The following is a 16027-nucleotide window of genomic DNA, read 5'->3' on the forward strand; positions in this document are numbered from 1 at the left end:
TACTGAGAACCTCTTTATATGTCAAGGGTTTTAGCTAGAAGAAACTCAGGGGGTTCTATATAAAACCAAATGTTTTATATAGAAGGCACCCAGGAGGTTCTATGAAGAACCCTCTTATATTATAGTATAAAGAACCATTGACATTGAAGGTGTTCCTCAAGGATTTCAACAATCCTTGAGAGACACTCTTTCTTCCAAAACCAGGTTCTTTGGATGAAAAGGGGTCTCATGGAATCCAAAGAAGGGTTCTTCAGAAACAAATGATTATAGCCCTTACAGGAAGAATCCTTTTGGAACCCGTAGTTCTAAGAGTGTAGACGCGCCACCATAGTGGTTTGAAAGTCTCTCGTGCTATCGCTCAAACTGTCAACCTCTTAAACAGCCTGGGTGCCATTATGTAAACACTGCACTGTGATCACATCTGGGATCTGTAGTCCCATTGTTGTGTGTTGTTGTAGTCTTGAGATTCTCCCAGGAGAGATAAAAGAGAGACATAACTTATCATTCAGCACTATTGTAAACTACTCAGAGCAAGAAAAAGAAATGTAAACACTGTCATTTTACTGTAAACATGTTAGTAGTGTAAAGAATGTAAGTTTATTAATTTTTTTATGTCTCATATCTTTAACAACATCTTGCCTGCTACTTCACTTTTATGACAGCAAGGTAAAGAGGTGTTGTTTAATTGGTGGAAACATTTCTTTTGACTGGACTCTTCAGATTCCCTGTGCTTCCTGTTCCAAGGCCACTATTGTTTAGGGAACACTCCACTGAACTTCAGTCCCAGGTTAGATATTAGAACAAAATCTAAAGCGATTTTTGTGGCCTGATTTCTAAGCACATTTTCTCAGATCAACATTTGTCGGCCACAGGCCTTGATGGAGGAATTAGCCTACTTTGGAATCATTAGGTGCGAGCTAAAGCACAATGGGCTTTTTGTCATCTTAAGCCAAGACAGGCCTGTGTGCTTCTGCTCCGAGTCGGCCAAAGTCAGCTAGACGTTGTTTGTGTAGCGCTGATCTGTGCTGATCGAGCACCAGAGCTGCTGTCCCAGCCAAGTTTCTTACATTGAATGCAGAGAAATAAAGGAATAAATCAACCATTAAATATTTTAACTAAATTCTGACATTTGAGGTAATTTACCATAACAATACACTGTAAAAAAAGATCATATTGGCACTCTGGTAGGCAAAAGAAGACAGTTTCAATCTCCTCTATCTATCATGTTCCTTTGAATTGATTTTAAACTGGATATTATGTTGGTAAAAAGTGGATCTTACTATTATTTTTTAATACAACTGAACTGTCGATATTTAAGTTGGTTTGCTTTTGTACTGCTGAGCGGCAGAAGCTGGCCTATAATTATTTATCCATTAACTTTAGCTTGACTTTTAGTGAACTATTTCAACTTATTAATGACTTTTAGCAAGCTTTATCCATACATTCATTTTAGTAAACTACTTTCATTTATCCATGACTTTTACATTTTACATGACATTACTTTTAGCTATTAAAACAGGCATTTTTTTTTCTTTTAATCAAATCAGATTTTCTATTTTATGTCATTACTTAAGCTGCTTTACAATCTTTCCCAATACTATATCAGTAGGTGGAATCACTGGTGTAGAGAATCCTTGTATCTTTCTGTCTTAGGACCTTTATGTTCTTTCACATCATTTATAAATGTTGGTGAATAACTGGATGCGATCTTTATTTGGTTTTTCAGCCAAATATCGGGCGACTAGGCGTCCCTCATGGACCCTCTGGAGAAAAGGTGGCTGTGGTTGCGGTGGATGACTGTGACATCTCCATGGCGATTCGCTTCGGGAAGCAGATCGGCAACTACTCCTGTGCCGCCCAAGGGACCCAGACCGGACAGAAGAAGTAAGCTGGTGTCTCTCTTCTTCTTTCACCTTCACCTTTCACCTTTTTCTTCTCTTTAGGTTTTTACACTCATTATGATCTTTTCATTCCAAGCAAGCTCCATGTACAAACTAGTCAGATTAATAGTTAATTATGTTGTGCCTTGGGGGCACTGTAGTTCAAATTGCTGTCATTACATCAGTTTACACAACTCTCATTCTACCATCTCTCCCTTTGTTTTTTAAGCTCTGTGCTCATCCTCGTGGTCTTTCTGCTGTCAGACATGGCCTTAGACAACCAAAAACTCATTTTATCACGGGCTTAATCTGACTTACTGTGTGTTTACCTCACAGAAATTACTAATAGTAGTATGAGATTGTTTTTTTTCTTAAAGAGTTAGCATGCTGAGACACATTTAGTATGCAGAGGGTGGGGACACAGAGAGAGAAAGCTTCAAAGAGGAGGTTACATTCCTCCAGGAACTTGTTGCGCTGGTCACAGAAGCTGAGAAGAACATACTGTGTCACGCTGGAATATACAAATGTACATTACACTGGTGTGTTATGAGGTACAAGAGACCAACCTGCTGAAGTTTAATGTCTTGATGATCCATAGTTTGAATGAGTCACAGAGCAGGAACTACTCTATATACAGTATGGGCAGTAACTTTATTTTAAAGGTACAATATGTAAGAATTTTCATTTAAAACGTTCAAAAATTCACTGAAAGAGTTTTGGTTGGAGTCATTGTACTCTGTTTACTGTGGTCAAACTGGCCTCTGTCAGTCTTGGAGGCCGTGTTAGGTCCAGCCGTTTTTGTTGGGCGGCTGCCGTTGCCTGCTCGCCTGGCTCCAGTTCTGGTGCCTGTTTGGGCGCCACTTTCCACCAACAAAACCTCCCCCTCTTGGTAGTCCAAAGCTCATGTGCTAGCACACACAGCTAACCGTGGTAACTAACAGCAACTAACAACAACTAACAGTTAGCTGTTACCCTGGTGATATGCTGCCCCCAATTGGTTTGGAGTATGAATTCAACAGGTGGCCAATTCCTACATATTGCACCTTTAAACTTAATAACATAACTAACAACACATCAATGTTGTTGCTCCAATTTGACTTCATTTTATGCCAAAGGTAAAGTATTGAATAGACCTACAAGATTTTAATTGTAGGTTTTGGAAATCAGTAATAATAATAGTCATACATGCAAATTATTGATGGGTGATTCTGAAGCAATGCTGAAGGATTTCTGTGTATTTCTGTTGCCCTAAGATGCACCAGATCCCCATTTGATTTATTCAGGAATTTCCTTCATTGAATTCCTTGAAGACTCTTTGAATAAGCTCGTCATGCTCTTTGGTCAAGCAACAGTGTTTGTGCTCGATGTACGCAACTTATGCATTTAGTGGTTTAGTGAGGATCTTTTTTGTGCAGCGTTGCGTTACATTAAATCTCTTAAAGCCGTTTGGTGTTTGATGTTGAGTGTTTTAGAGGCTCGGGGTGTAAGCAGCTTCCTGTATGACCTAATATGAGGAACCTGACTCGGTCATGGTGATGGTAGCAGTTAGCCTTGTGACAGCTTAAAACCTTGGACACAATGACCTTATTTCAAAAATGTCAATCACGCTAAGGGCTGAGGTCTTACCTCAGGCGCCCTTTCTGGTGTGAACGCGGGTCATTGACGGGTTGTTGTTTGATTTAGACCCAGAGGGAATAGCAAGTGTGTGTGGCTGATTTCTTGTTTTTAAAAGTTAAGTTGAGACACACATTGAGTTTTAAGAAAATATATTTTTTTTACACACTGGATTTTGCTCTAATCGATTTTCTGCCTATGCTGTCTTCAGGTCACTGGACTTGACAGGACCGCTGTTGCTAGGCGGCGTTCCCAACCTACCTGAGGACTTCCCGGTCAGGAACAGAGACTTTGTGGGCTGCATGAGAAACCTCACCATCGACAGCAAACCCATCGACATGGCCAGCTTCATCGCTAACAACGGCACCACAGCAGGTCAGACATGCTGTAAACCAAAGCTATACTCACTCAATCGAGTTAAACTACAGAGGTGGAGACATTACTTACATAAAAAACCAACATCAAAATTGTCAGGAAAAACAATTATATACTAACGTTTCAGGTTTCAGAGGTAATGAAATAGAGAGGTGTGAAATAGGGAGACGGTGTGATGCTAAAAATAAGTTTTAAGTATTTTTTAAAAAATGTGTACCATAGAAGAGTGACCAGTTCTGCAGATTGAAGTTACAGGTTTAATATTACAAGTTTTTGCAGCCCACAGTTACATCCATACAGATACTAATATTTTCTGTTTGTTTGTGATGTCAAGGTTGTCCAGCAAAGAAAAACTTTTGCACGACTGATGTGTGCCAGAACGGAGGAGTGTGTGTCAGCAGGTGGAACACCTACAGCTGTGACTGCCCAACAGGTTACGGAGGCAAGAACTGTGAACAAGGTAAGAAGTCAGTCGTCAGTTGTTCCACCAGAGCAGAGTGATTAAAGTTGAAGTTGTCTAGTGGCAGTAAATGTACAGTGAAGTTTACAGTCTTAATAAGCGCTGCAGAAGAAGTTCAAGAAGTTCCCCTGTCTCAAAAATAAAAAATATGTGTTCAGTACCTTTTCTTCCACTTTAAAACACCAAAGTCACACAATCACACAAACAAACTAACCAAATGAGGCAGCGATAATCCAGCAACTCCCATGTTCTGCGAGGTAAAATGGCTGTTTTCCTCAAAGAAGTCTGGTGGCATTGAAGAGGACATTGAATTGGAGTTAAACAGGAATTATCTCTCAAGATAGAGTCCTAAAGCGCATGCAGTCATATGCTGGTGTGTCTCTGTCCGAATGTGCCTGTATCTGCACGCCCCTGTGTGAGCTCCTGTCCGAACACATGCGTGTGTTTACCTACAGTAAGTGCGTGTGTGTGTGTGTTGAGGACTTTCAGGAAGTAGCAGTTTGGGAGATCAAATGGGATAAGGAGCACCTCCCCTGACTCAGTCTGACTCATGCAGCCGGCACAATGGAAAGTCACAGTGAAGCCTCTGCTCACTCCGGCACCAAAACATGGCCGCAGGTTTGGAGATTTAGGACGAGAACAAACTCTGACTCACTGATCAAAACCCAGGCTCAAAGGATGAAACAAAAGACGTGCGCGCACACACCTGAGCCCCATAGCTGTCCTCTTTGTGTCTCTTCTGCTACTTCAGCAGACGTGAGGCACAGCTCAGGTTACTACAGAGCAGACTTACAGTATATCCAGGACATATAGGAGACAGATATATACAGATATTTAGCCAATAGGTAACAAAAAAAACATAAAAGCATCACAGCTGGCCAACAGTGTTGTTATTTACACTCTATAACACTTCTCATGTTCATCTACAGTAAGTAGAGAACTTTGATTTCCTCCTTCAGGGCCAGCTTCCAAACAATGTGTTAAGGTGTGAATGCCTCTCCTCACCCGCTCCTCTATGAGGTAGCCGCCTCAGCCAGTGCCAGGCCCCAGTATCCAGTATCTGAACTGGGACGGGATCACAGCAAGCTGGGAAGAGGCTTTGGCTGCTCAGTCTCATGTTGACACATTTGGTTTGAGGCTTCACACACTGAGCTGCCACACGAGAAGCCGGAGATTTGTTATCGTCTTGTTTCACGCTGCCAGAATCATCCAGACTGGACTGACATGAAACGACTGAAATCCACTGGAAGTCACTCATCTGGTCACAGTTTTTTTTCTGCAGATTACAGTCAGGCTAAATATAAGCGTGCATATACTGGAAAACAATTCGACGTGCTCTTGGGTGGCATCAGCTTGTTATGACAAGTAAATTGCAAGTTTTAATGTCAGTTTGACAAGCTGCTGCAGTAATTAAGGGTGTGTGTGTGTGTGTGTAGGTGACATTAGAGGTTAATAAGTTAATATATTTGAGGCGTGTCCACAAACAAAAGTGAGAAAGTCATTCAGGTGACACATAACAAGAATCAGACAGGGGTCCTCAGACATGGTCAAAAGCTTTATTACACCTGCCCTCCCATCCGTAAATTGTAGCTTTTACACAGATATGTGAGCCTCACTCTGATCCAGCACAATTTAAAGACTGATATTAGTATGGTTTGCCACATTTATAAGATGGTAACAAAGGATGTGAGGTTTAGAATAGCTTAATAAGAAACTGGCAAACTTTCAAAAAAGTAAAATAAAGATGCCGTATTCTCATTTAGCGCCCGTCATGTCGCCCATAGTTTATTTTGTGTCATGTTAGTACATCTCCATCACCAAGATACCATCAGGCCATCATAATTTTGATATTTATGCTTCACAAGTAAATCTATTCGCAACGTATGGACTTAGGTTGCATTTACACGCTTTTCAGATGATCCCATTTATCAAGTTGGGAAGTTATTCTTCCAACTTTGGTGTGTTCCTTGTTATGAGCTTTGAAGTTGTAATGTGGAAACAACATGGATGCTACAAAGTGTAGGGTCCCTTGTAGACTTTGGTGATCCCCTGACGTTTCATCCAGCACACTCAGGTTAAAATTTCTATCAGACAATGCAATAATAAATAATAATCATTACATTACTGTACCATCAGCCTCAGCAGTACTTCGTGTTTAATGCGAACTAGCACATATTAGCATGCTAACTGGCTAAACTAAGATGACAAACCTGGTTAATATTACCTGCCTAAACCAATGTGAGCACGTTAGCATACCACTGGAGCATGCTAACACACTCACATGGCACAACAACGCTGTGGACTGTTTCTATTGTACATTTTAGAGCTACGTCTTGATAAAAAATGAATGAGAACTGAGGAGTGGCTGTGTATTTTTAACTTTATGGAGGACTAAGCTTTGGTAAAGTAGTCCGATTAAAACCTTTGTAGCTGCCTGATGCCAGGGACAAATATGTGCTTTGTCTCATAATTACAGCTTGTGTGTGTGTGTGCATTTGTTAAGGCCTCTGTTGAAATATGTGCCCGCAGGACCTGAGAACATACAGCGTTTATGCTGTAGATTATACAGCAGGAAACACTGGTGGACCCCTGGTGTGTGTGCGTATGTGTACGTGGGTGGGTGGTTGCGTGTGTTTCTTGATCTCTCTCTCTCAGCATGTACAGACGCTCACAGTGTATGTTCATGTCTGCAGGATTTTCAGTGGATTTTCTCTAGATATAGGATGTTTGTCTAAGAATTACTTTGTTAAGTAATCAGTTAATCCAGGCATAAAGTAGTAAATATATCACATGAAATTAAAAAAAATGTAATCAGACGGGGACTTCAGAATATCACATTTTAGCACCAATGAATTCTGAAACTACTAAATACTTCAAAGATCTTTTTCTTTCACTTTTAATGCCAAACATGAACCATGTATGGCCTAAAATCTGACTCTTACTCTTCCCTGCTCTCTTGTCCCCGTCCAGTGATGCCGTCTCCTCAGTTCTTTGACGGCCAGGCTCTGGTCTCCTGGAGTGATCCGGACATTACCGTCGCTGTTCCCTGGTACATGGGCCTCATGTTCCGCACCAGGCAGCCTGCTGGAACCCTGATGCAGGCCAATGCCGGACCCTCCTCCACCATCAACCTCATGGTGAGCTACAGTATAAAGTACATGCTCAAGAAAAAAAAAAGTCAACTGTCAACATAAATCTCGTCATCATCAGCATAGAGTTTGACTTAATTTCTTTGTAGTTGACGTCAACGGAAAGTCAGTACCTGTAGGTTGTAGCATTGAAGCTGCAGTCTTGTCATTAGATTTCTCCATCTTCCTCTAGGTGAGTGAGCAACAGGTACGCATGGAGGTGTTGCTGAGACAGCAGCTGGTTGCGTCGCTGGGCTTCCCCCAAGTTCGGGTCAATGACGGGGAGTGGCACCACTTGCTGGTAGAACTGAGGAGCATTAAAGACGGCAAAGACATCAAATACATGGCTGCTGTGTCGCTGGACTATGGCATGTACCAGGTACGGGCAAATTGCATCGCAAATAGACGAGAATGTACACGAGGGTTAGGTTTTTGTGAGGAAATGTTCACTTTTCCATCCTGTGTTTTTAAGCAGAAGTCTGTGGAGATCGGTCATGACCTCCCTGGCCTGAAGCTGCAGACTCTTCATGTTGGAGGTTTGCCTGGAGTGAACAACCATGTCAGCAAAGGATTTGTTGGATGCATACAGGTAAGTGTATTTGTATGTATTTCAGAATTTTCCCCCTTTTTTTTCCAAAATTTGAAAAGAACCTGACAGCAGTTTTCTGTTTTCTTGGACCACTTCTTCACCTCCATCAGGGTGTGCGTATGGGTGAGACTTCCACCAATGTCGCCAACGTGAACATGGCTCAGGGTCTGAAGATCCGCGTGGAGGACGGCTGCGACCTGGCTGACCCCTGTGACTCCAACATCTGCCCTGAGAACAGCCACTGCAGTGATGACTGGAGCACACACACCTGTGTCTGTGACCCAGGTAATAAAACTCATACACTTAAATGACCCTTATAATCTCCTATACATTGCTCAGTGACGTTTGAATTTTACTGCTCACTCTTTTCTGTCTGTCCTGCAGGTTATTTTGGTAAGGAGTGTGTGGATGCCTGCCACCTCAACCCTTGTGAGCACGTTTCCACCTGCGTTCGCAAACCAAGTTCCTCCCACGGCTACACCTGTGAATGTGGACAGAATTACTACGGCCAGTACTGTGAAAACAAGTAAGGTCCCTTCCTCTGTGGTTATGTTTGTGTTTTTGAGTGTGTAGAGTTGATGCTAATTTCTTTAATCATGATCCGACAAAAGGCAGTTGCTTATTTCTCAGCTCAAATGTTTTCAAGAACGCATTTTAGTGTGCTATTTAGCTGTAATATGAGAAGATTTATGAGCTAAACCAAGCAATAATAATCAGCCTACAGGCTGGTTTAGGCCTTGTTTGTCTGCAGCCTTCAGAAACTGTCCAAAATAATCGTGGTAATAATTTAGTGATGTTTAAATGTTAAATGTTGTATCACAAGAAGATTGCATCTTAAATTTTACAGAAGTAAGGTTCCCTTGCCGAGCGGACCCTCCAAGACCTGCTGACGGTCTTCTGTATCTGGATGTTAAAAATTAAGTAGATTAAAAATGGAGTTTGCCTCACACAGAGACAAAACCCACTAATCTTCTTTAATTATGTTGGGCTCTTACTCTTTTTGTAATGTTGCCAACCTCCTGAGTCTTTCAGAGCAGCTTTATTGATCACTAATCTGAACTTGATAGTGTTCATGTGCCTGTGAGCGTGAGCAAAAGAGAGAGGAAAGACCAGGTCATCGAAAAGAAATAATCAGAAATTAAACTGGGAAGACCATATAAATGCACAGAAAGTGGTGCATTCAAAGTGGTTTGCACAGTCAGCGTTGTCTGAGAGCTCGTGTGAAATAGCCGTCCCTGATTGAGAACATTTCTCGCTGAACTCTGACCCCTATGACACGCATCACTTTCTGTCTTAAGCAGGATGTGGGATTCCCCCTCCACGCCTGACTGATCCTCTATAGGTGTTCAGTCACCGCTGCCCTCATGCCGCTGCGCGTCCCCTATCAGATCGCATCGCCCAGTCAGAGATCGCATCTTTAGAGAGAGAAAGAGAGTCTGTGTGTGTTTGTATGAATGAGTCACACCTGATTCACTCACTTTAAAGTGGGGAGGAAGTTTATCCTAGATTCAGGGCAACAGAGAACATTTAGTTGGAGATCAATTTAACAGATAGTCGACTATCAGATTTGGAGTATTTTTGTTCAAGCGGATACCAGACTGGTAACACGTCAAAACTTGATCAACCATCACTTTGCTTGTATGATACTTTATTTTTATTTTATTCTAAAATAACTGGAACTACAACAGGTGCACTGGTCCAACTGAATGTTGACTAAAATCACAAATCCAAAATCACCATTAGTCCACTCTTTCACCTTACAGTAGCTATAAAATGTAATCATGGAATGGAAACTGCTGTCATTATAATGCATGTTCAAAATGTAAAAAAAAAAGTATTGTTATTAATATTATTATTATTTACACACTCAGTAATTACTAAGCAACATTAGCATTCATTTGAGCTTGTGATTCTGGTCACCTGGAAAATATAAGTCCAATATTGACTCTTTTTTTAGCTCTGGTTTGGTTTGGGAAATATCTGGCTCTATAGCTGCTAAATAGTTGCTAACTGCCTTTTGGTGGAGAGAAAGTATTTTCAAGTGGATCTTTGGAGCTTTTTGCTAGAAGAGCTGCCTGCTACAGCTGACAACAACACTATCGAAGCAATGAGAGTCAACCAAAACAGTAGCACTGCGGGCCGGACCGTGAACTGACCCTGCTATAAAGCTCCTCAAAGCTGAGGGGAGTGACCCCAAACACAGTGTCACATTGTCATTTTATACATTGTTGTTATAAAAATAATAATAAATAATCAGTTATAGTTGCTTTAATTTGTGTGTCATTGTGTTTGATGACAGAGTGGAGAAGCCGTGTCCTCAGGGTTGGTGGGGCAGTCCAATGTGTGGACCCTGTAACTGTGACACCAGCAGGGGATTTCATAAAGACTGCAACAAGACCTCTGGAGAGTGTCGCTGCAAGGTAAAAACATACATGACATTTTCCAGGTTAAAAAAGGAATGACACAGTCAGCACACTCAGGGTTTTTGTTGATGTAACCTTACCTGGTCTGGTATGATCAGTAATTCATGATAACTTATGTCAGCTAATGCTAGCAAACACAAGACCTTTAATACAGTATCAGTCATCCTTGTCTTCTCCTCCTGCAGGAAAACCACTATCGGCCAGAAGGGGAGGACACTTGCTACCCCTGCGAGTGTTTCTCTGTTGGCTCTGAGTCTCGAACCTGCGACCCAGTCACTGGACAGTGCCCGTGTAAAGGCGGAGTCATCGGCCGTCAGTGTAACCGCTGTGATAACCCCTTCGCTGAGGTCACACCTACTGGATGCGAGAGTATGTAAATTTACAGTATATATTTTGTAATTATGTGCATTTATTGCATTTGTCCATTTATCTTTGCTAATTTCCTTGCTCAACATTCTCAAAGATACCAAATACCAAATTTGTATAAAATAATAGACAAGACATCTACAAAGTTAAAACAGAGTATATTTGATACTGTTAATGTAGAATAAGATGATTTTTTACAACTTAAAAGCTACTTAAAGGCAAATAAAATTGGAAAAGTGGATTTTAGGGTATTAAGCAATAGCTCTGAAGGTTGTAAAAATGAGTTAGAAACGCTTTTAACTTCTGCAAATGTACCAATATCAGTGAGAAATCAGCAAACTGCATAAGAGCCATTTTTACTGACATTAAATAAACTAATTCACTCATATAAAATAGTCCACATCTATTCCAAAATATTATCAAAGCACATGGATACTTTTTGTGAGAAATAAAACTATGGATTCAGATACATTCTTCTAAATTAAAAAATGGTTTGAGCTGTTCATGACAAGTACAGTAAAGAAAAAAAATCATTTCAGAAGTGTGGTGTATTATTCCTTTAGCTGTGAATGAGCTCAGATGAATCGATGAAGTGTCAAAAGGAGACAAATAGTGTCGCTCACATCTGCTGGTGCTGCAGTTGAGCTAACTTCACGTCTTTGTCAGCACCCAGTCAAGCAGAAGAGGCAAGTCTGGCTAGTGGGCTAACTTGGCAGTGGGACTGCCCACACACAATACAGTAGAGATGAATAGGAGACAAAAACCACAAAGTCCCCCGAACAGAAGACGAATGTCAATGTGTTTACTGTTTGACCCGATATGAAGCTCGTCAAAGTCTCACAACGTGTTTGGACTTTTAATGGAAGTTCCCTGTGACAATTTGGTTCTTTTGTTCAAAAATAAGAAAAAAAAAGATGCCGAAAATGTTGCTTTGTTCATTTCTGATGAAGTGGATTAAAGACATTCTTTCATATCTGAAAAGACAAATAGCAGGGAAGAAGTGACAAAGGGAGTGAGAATGGAAGAATGAAACAAGCGAGGGGTTTCTCTGCTCGTGTCCTGCGGGTCATTGAGACGTGACCATCCATGGCAGGCCTCATACTGATCTGTCAGCTCTGCACCAAGCACAGCTCGCTGACCCTAACCCTTAATGTCACCAGAGCCTTTAATACAGACAGAACGTCTTGTATGAAGACGAGGACAGGTCAACGATAAGCTTATTTAATCAAAATTATAACTTTTATTCAGGTTATGAATGAGTTATGTGTCATAGGAGTGAAGTGGAATGCAAGAGTTAAAAATGAAACATGGGAATTAAATGCCATGTGTGACTAAGAGGAGCCACAAACAAGCAAACAAGCCTGCAGGTCTCAGCTTGGTTTCTCCTGGAGATTTATTAACCCAGATATATTGAAATGAATTATGTGTCGAAGCTTGTGTAATTGCTCTGCAGGCTTAACTTGGTTGAATGTCACTGTGCTGGTCCGTCTGGCTGTTTCAGAAGGTAGTGGATTGACTAGGTGGTGTCCTGAGGTGTAACAAAAGCAGGCGTTTACGGTTGAAAGTGAGTTTTTTTTTGTGGAAGAAGTTCAGGTGAAGTTCAGTTTAAGATGCGATCACGTAATACTGTCAAACCAATTTATAGTAGCACATGCCTGATGTATCGGTGTGCTGGAAGATTAATGTGTAAGGCAATGGTGTGTCAATGGCAGTAGCCCATGACTGATGCTAAACCTTCTGTTTTTTGTTTGTCCTTCACTCCACAGTTGTGTATGAGAGCTGTCCCAAGGCGTTTGACGCAGGCATCTGGTGGCCCAAGACCAAATTTGGACGCCCTGCTGCTATGAACTGTCCCAAAGGATCCCTCGGTGAGTGCTTTTAATTATTAACATGGAATAAATATTTAGCTCTGGATGTAGTCAAAACACTGTGGTCCACTCCACACCAATGGAGATTCAGGCCGATGATGCTAAAGATCATATTTAAAGTCAGCAATATGAGATTTATCAGTCCTTTTTTGGGAAAACTTATTAAATAAGGAAATAGTTTGGAGTTGATTAGCTTCAGATACACTTTTTCTGTTTGGATGCAAAAGCTACTGATCACACCAGACCAAGTAACCTACTGATCACACCAGACCAAGTAACCCTGTAGCAGCAACACTCCTGAGTGCATGTTTTATTGAACATGAAGTCATCTTTGCATTTCTAAACCCAATGAGATGGTAGAATGATCATAGTTATTGAATAACGGCTGGTAAATTTAGCTGCATGTGTGGCTGTGTTGTTGTCAGTTAGTGTATTTTAAGGCATATGAGCACACACTTACTCTCTCTCTCTTTGAAGCGTAAAAACAGTAAATAGGCTCTCTGATTGGTCCGTTCATTCAACAGAGCTTTCTCATCGGCCAATCACGTACAGGTTTGTCAGTAGAGACTCCTGGAAAAATACCAGGTGCTGTACAGTAAGAGCTGACAGTAATACCACGCCTCCTCCAGTGTGTTTGTGTGTGTGTGTGTGTGTGTGTGTGTGTGTGTGTGTGTGTGTGTGTGTGTGTGTGTGTGTCTGTGGGAGAGAAACAGTGGAGGTGAACTCAAGATTCGAGTTCACTGACCTGCTCCCAGTAAAGCACTGTCACTCTCCTGGTTACCCACTTGGTTACTGCCATCACCATGGTGACCCCTTTGTCTTCTCCCCAGACTCGGTGGGGAATTTATTTGCTAACATTTCTCGTCGCCTTCTCTTAGCTCCGACTGGCAACTCCTTCAGCCATTTCTTCTTTTCGCAACAATAGCATGTGAAGAGACTTTGCATTTGGATGAAGTCTTTTCTCAAACTGAATCAGACTGGAACAAGTCAGGATGGTTTCAAATATTTAAACCGCTAAGACAGGAAGCGTTTTACAGTTTTGAGTTGCAAATATTCAGAGAAGTTAAGCTTCAGCGTCTGATCAAACTGGGGTTCATTTTCGTGCACTGTGGCTGTTTCTCTCTGTTTTTTGCATTTCTCCCACAGAAAGAATGTTGCTTTACTAGCTTATTTTTGACTTATGTTAAATTATAACATCATAATATTACCTGTAAGTAAAATATAGATTTAATTATTTTTAAAACCCCAAAAATGTAGTTGGTAGTAAGGTTGCTCCAATCAGGACTTTGGAGGACGAATTAATCATTATTTATTTAACTATTCTTAACAACATTGTGTATTCAGTATAAGTGTAGAACAACTTGAAAATGATCATAGATACAATAATATACAATAATATAGTGAGTTTACTAATAACAATTTGATAAAAAATATTTTTTAATATGATTTTTTAAATTTGCCTATTTAGAAATGAAGGGGATGTAGTTGTGACTACAGATGAATTTGAACAAAGGAAATAGGGAAAAAATAATAAACTGCCCTGTTTTAAACACAACGTTCACTTGTGATATCATGGTGCATTCAAGGATTCACTCACCTAATGGAAACTCCACCCACATTTAGTGTATAGTAGGTGTTAATTTCAGATCATAACACGTTGTCTCCTGATGAGCTTTTCTGATCAGCCTTTATAGACACTGCCAGTCAAACTACTTACGACAACAACAACAAGAACAACTTGTTGAGTTGTGTCTGTTGGTATTTCTTTCTGGCTGCATAAAGCCCTAACAACTTTAATAAATAAGGTAGGGCAGCTTATTGTGTGTAGCCTGAGAGGGGAAACCCAGGGCAAAAAACCCATCTGAAAAAACATTTTACGAAACTGTATTCTCACATTGTTTGGATGTGCCTTAATATTATTTTGTGAACATGCATGCCTGTGAATCACTTTTTTGTTTGCTTGTTTGTTTTTTTTACAGGCACCGCCATCCGTCACTGTAGTGTTGAGAAGGGCTGGTTGTTGCCTGAGCTCTTCAACTGCACCACCATCACCTTCTCCCACCTGAAGAAACTGGTGAGCACTGGAGAAAATAATACATTTATACTGTCGCTTCCTGCCAGAAGTCTCTCACTCAGTTATGACAAGTTTCCAGGTTTATCTTCTATTAACAGACTAAATGCGTGTTGAGGTAGTTCTACAACACTTTGGTCTGTGAAACCCTTTCAAAATTATTCACCAGGCTGTAGTTGCCTCTGTAGGCTGTTTTAGTCTTTCTTAATAATAATCACAATGACTACAGACAGCTATTTAAATAAACTATACATGTTAAGAGAGCCAATGTGTCTTTAACAATGTGTAGGATGAAACTGGAGTTTTACACACAGTATTGCACCTATTATTTTGAACCTGAACCTAATACTCGAGGCTTGAGCTTCTCAAAGTCCCACTAATCCTGGGATTGACCAACTTCTATTATGTTTCCTCACACCCACTCCGCTTTCTCTCTTTGCCCTGACCTGCTTGTTCTTGTTCTTTTTCCGTCCCTCGTCCCTCCAGAACGAGGACCTGCGCCGCAACAGCTCAAGGATGAACAGCGAGCACTCCAAGACGATTGTGCGTTTGCTTCACAGCGCCACCAATAACACCCAGCGTTACTATGGCAACGATGTGAAGACGGCTGCCCAGCTGCTGAATCACGTGCTGCAGTATGAGAGCCAGCAGGCGGGATTCGACCTTACCGCCATGAAGGACGCAGAGTTCAATGAGGTACAACAAAATGTTTCAGCTCTCCCGGATGGATTTCGACTTCAATAGCCCTTTTTCACATTTTTATATGAACCAAATATTGCTCTCTCCAAACCAACCAAACTCCACAGGCAAAACCAGTAATTTTACTCAGCGGAACACAAGAGTTGCAGGTCTACTACTGCCTTGAACTTTTAGTTTGTTTGTGTTGTTGTGACACTTTGGTGAATCCAAATTATCCTTTTAAACCACAGAAGATGCACAATAATACAAACAAACAAAGCGGTGGTAGACCAGCAACTCCCATTTTCTGTGAAGTAAAATTTCTAATTTCACCAGTGGGGTTTGGTTGGTTTAGAGAAAGCGATATTTGGCTCATAGTAAAGCATGGAAAATATTCTAAATATAGTGTACACTTAAACACATATTGATTTGTTTAAGTGGACCTTTATTTTTTAGTGGCTAAAACATGTTTTTGCTGCTGACCCTGTTTACAGCAGTACATCGCGTAGCTTTAGCGCTGGTTCGATATCTACATCGACTGACTTTCAAGAAATACCCCCTACAACCCCAGTTCA

At 41.0% G+C, this 16027-nt stretch overlaps 1 protein-coding gene across 4 annotated transcripts in view; it reads left to right on the plus strand.

Annotated features, from left to right (window-relative positions):
- The window catches only part of celsr1a (cadherin EGF LAG seven-pass G-type receptor 1a), a 107269-nt gene that overhangs the window by 74430 nt on the left and 16812 nt on the right, over window positions 1-16027 (plus strand). For 2 of the 4 annotated variants that reach the window (XM_084710489.1, XM_084710488.1), the window contains 13 exons: window positions 1727-1884; window positions 3706-3869; window positions 4204-4329; window positions 7300-7466; window positions 7651-7836; window positions 7933-8046; window positions 8157-8331; window positions 8431-8572; window positions 10346-10466; window positions 10655-10838; window positions 12602-12703; window positions 14683-14777; window positions 15261-15470. In XM_084710489.1, the coding sequence (XP_084566615.1) occupies window positions 1727-1884; window positions 3706-3869; window positions 4204-4329; window positions 7300-7466; window positions 7651-7836; window positions 7933-8046; window positions 8157-8331; window positions 8431-8572; window positions 10346-10466; window positions 10655-10838; window positions 12602-12703; window positions 14683-14777; window positions 15261-15470 (1944 nt within the window). Of the gene's footprint in view, window positions 1-1726; window positions 1885-3705; window positions 3870-4203; window positions 4330-7299; window positions 7467-7650; window positions 7837-7929; window positions 8047-8156; window positions 8332-8430; window positions 8573-10345; window positions 10467-10654; window positions 10839-12601; window positions 12704-14682; window positions 14778-15260; window positions 15471-16027 lie in introns of all 4 variants that reach the window. The other 2 variants (XM_084710487.1, XM_084710490.1) reach the window with 1 other exon arrangement.

The sequence above is a fragment of the Lutjanus erythropterus genome, chromosome 22, assembly GCF_056507025.1.
Source record: "Lutjanus erythropterus isolate fLutEry1 chromosome 22, fLutEry1.hap2, whole genome shotgun sequence".
Classification (NCBI taxonomy): domain Eukaryota; kingdom Metazoa; phylum Chordata; class Actinopteri; order Lutjaniformes; family Lutjanidae; genus Lutjanus; species Lutjanus erythropterus.